The 2292-nt window shown below is 26.7% G+C and overlaps 3 protein-coding genes across 3 annotated transcripts in view, besides 4 other annotated features; all 3 read left to right on the plus strand.

The window, feature by feature from the left end:
* Positions 1–33: 33 nt before the first annotated feature.
* Positions 34–596, plus strand: EDI_131350 (uncharacterized protein; the record flags this gene model as incomplete). Its single annotated transcript, XM_001733543.1, has 2 exons — positions 34–70; positions 115–596. The coding sequence occupies 2 exons, from the start codon at positions 34–36 to the stop codon at positions 594–596; spliced, it is 519 nt and encodes a 172-aa protein (XP_001733595.1).
* Positions 474–531: a microsatellite.
* Positions 597–1148: 552 nt separating the features above from the next.
* Positions 1149–1169: a sequence feature (AT_rich).
* A 6-nt stretch (positions 1170–1175) lies between these two features.
* Positions 1176–1259: a microsatellite.
* EDI_131360 (uncharacterized protein) lies at positions 1259–1670 on the plus strand (the record flags this gene model as incomplete). Its single annotated transcript, XM_001733544.1, has 2 exons — positions 1259–1462; positions 1515–1670. The coding sequence occupies 2 exons, from the start codon at positions 1259–1261 to the stop codon at positions 1668–1670; spliced, it is 360 nt and encodes a 119-aa protein (XP_001733596.1).
* Positions 1480–1500: a sequence feature (AT_rich).
* A 93-nt stretch (positions 1671–1763) lies between the features above and the next one.
* The window catches only part of EDI_131370 (uncharacterized protein), a gene marked incomplete at both ends in the record, with an annotated part of 2059 nt that continues 1530 nt past the window's right edge, over positions 1764–2292 (plus strand). The window contains one exon of the mRNA XM_001733545.1: positions 1764–2287. Within this exon, the coding sequence (XP_001733597.1) occupies positions 1764–2287 (524 nt within the window). The remainder of the gene's footprint in view (positions 2288–2292) is intronic.

Raw genomic sequence — 2292 nt, forward strand, 5'->3', positions numbered from 1 at the left:
GTGATAATTAAGATTCATCAGATAGATAGAGATATGCATGGGGCAGTTGATCTTCCGTGCCACCACACGTGTTTGTTGATATAAATAAGAAGAAGAAAAGAATAAATAGAATAGTTTGTAGTGAGTGTATTCGACGATGGTTGAGTGTGAAAGAAATGTGTCCAATTTGTAAAAGACGAACGAAACAACAAGAAATTGAAGCGAATATTGAAATTCAAGAGAAAATCACGAAGAAAAGAAGAGGAGAAGAAAAGAAAATAGAGAGAATAGGAAGCAGACAATATAATTTTATGAAAGAAAAAAAAATACGAGCAGAAATTAAAGAATTTGGATTAGAAGTTAAAGGAACAAAAGCAGAATTAATTAAATATCATAAAGAATATTGTTTAAGAGTTAATAGTGAAAGTGATGCAATTGATCCAATTCCAATTGAACAAATTCGAGCAGAAATTAATCAAAGTTATCAACACACTAAAGAAGAAAAAAAGAAAGCAAAGAAAAGGAAACAAGAAAACACAGAAAGAGATAAAACACTTATTAAATGGATGATTAAAGATATTCTTCAAAGGAAGAAACATTCAAATCTTCATACTTGATCTTTTTTTACTTTTTTCTTTATTATTTTTCTATTTCACTTTTTATTATCACAAACAGATGAGGTTAAACCAAAAAATGAATTTCAACCCCCGTTTATTTTTATAGAAAAGAGTAGAATGTGTATTGCTCTAAAGTATTTCAATCTTAGAAATAAGTGTATTTACTACTATAAATGAACTCTTTAAAAAGTGAAAGTACTGGACAAACAATAAAAATTTCTTGGGTAGTGAGTATCCTCAAAAAGTTTTACCATTAAATAGTATTTTAAAAATGATATTGAAATAAAAAGTATTATGTCTTCCCATACACTTACAATTCTAAAATGCATTTTGTCAAATTTACAGAAGTCCAAAAATGATAGTTAGTTGATATATTTTTCTATTAGGATTTTTATTTTATTCACTTGACGTTACATTTGATTGAACATATCTTATTAACTTATAAATCACGTAAACCATTAACATGTCTGTTGTTGTGATAAGAAGAAATGATTAATAAAAAAAAGAGGTACGGCATTGTCATAAATTTCTAAATAACAGTAAATAAAAGTGATATAATATTATATTTTAATTGAGTAGAAGAATAAAAACTTCAAGAGAAATAATAAAAAAATTAAAAATTAAAAAAGAAAATCTTAGAAATTAAAAAATACAGAAAGATAATGGAATCAACACTTTTTCTTACAGAATTTCAAGACGTAAGATCATTAATGAAACCAGCCTCTGCACCACAAACCACTTCTGACTACCAAACTCTTACACAATCATTACAAGATAATGTTCGTTTGAATGAACAATTTTTACCAATGCAATTTGGACCTTCTTTTGCAGAAAGGATTCAACTTGAAAAAGCAATATTTTCATATGTTTGTTAGACACATACTTTTTTTATTAATATTAAATTCTTACTTGTTATAGCCAAATAGACTTCCAGGTTTAGAGACAGCAAGTATTGCTAAAGACATTGTAAATGGTACTGATGATGATATGACACTAGCTGACGATTTTCCAAATGTTTCATATGTGTTACCAACATTCAGTGTTCATGAACAAGTTGAACAACTTTATCTTTAATTCATTGCTTTCTTAAATATCATTTTGCTATTTGATGATTTATAACAAAAGCAATACTATTTTTAGTAATAAAGAACTACAAAGTTCACTTCGATGTTCCATCGTTTCTTTCATCAAAACCTTAGAGATATTAAGGTCATTCAAAAAGGAACACAATTTGTTAACAAAAGAATTATTAGTACTAAAAATGAATGGTACGAATCATGTGGTTGGTGTGAAGATGCAATATTTTTTCAACAAGGAACAAAATTCCTATTATTTCGAAATGGTTTTATTCAAAGGTATGAATGTCAAGAAAGAGGAATAATAAAGAAGTGTGTTATAACAGATGATAATATCATATGTATTTTACATGGATGTATTGAATTTAAAGGAAGTATAAATGGTATATGTAAAGGGTGTTATTCTGGGATTGATACAGATGGGTTTACTATTTTTGTTTGTAATTCGAAAGGAGTTTTCTCTTTAAATAGAATAGACTTTAGTTTTAAATATATTAGACATGGAAATTATCTTTCTATTAAAATAGATAGACAAAGAAAAAAACTTTATTGTGTCAAGCTTCGTTCTATTGATATTTTTATATTGAAACAAAACTCCTCATTTGTAAAATATTAGTTTA

The sequence above is a fragment of the Entamoeba dispar genome, genomic scaffold, assembly GCF_000209125.1.
Source record: "Entamoeba dispar SAW760 scf_1105229457559 genomic scaffold, whole genome shotgun sequence".
NCBI classification, from domain to species: Eukaryota; Evosea; order Mastigamoebida; family Endamoebidae; genus Entamoeba; species Entamoeba dispar.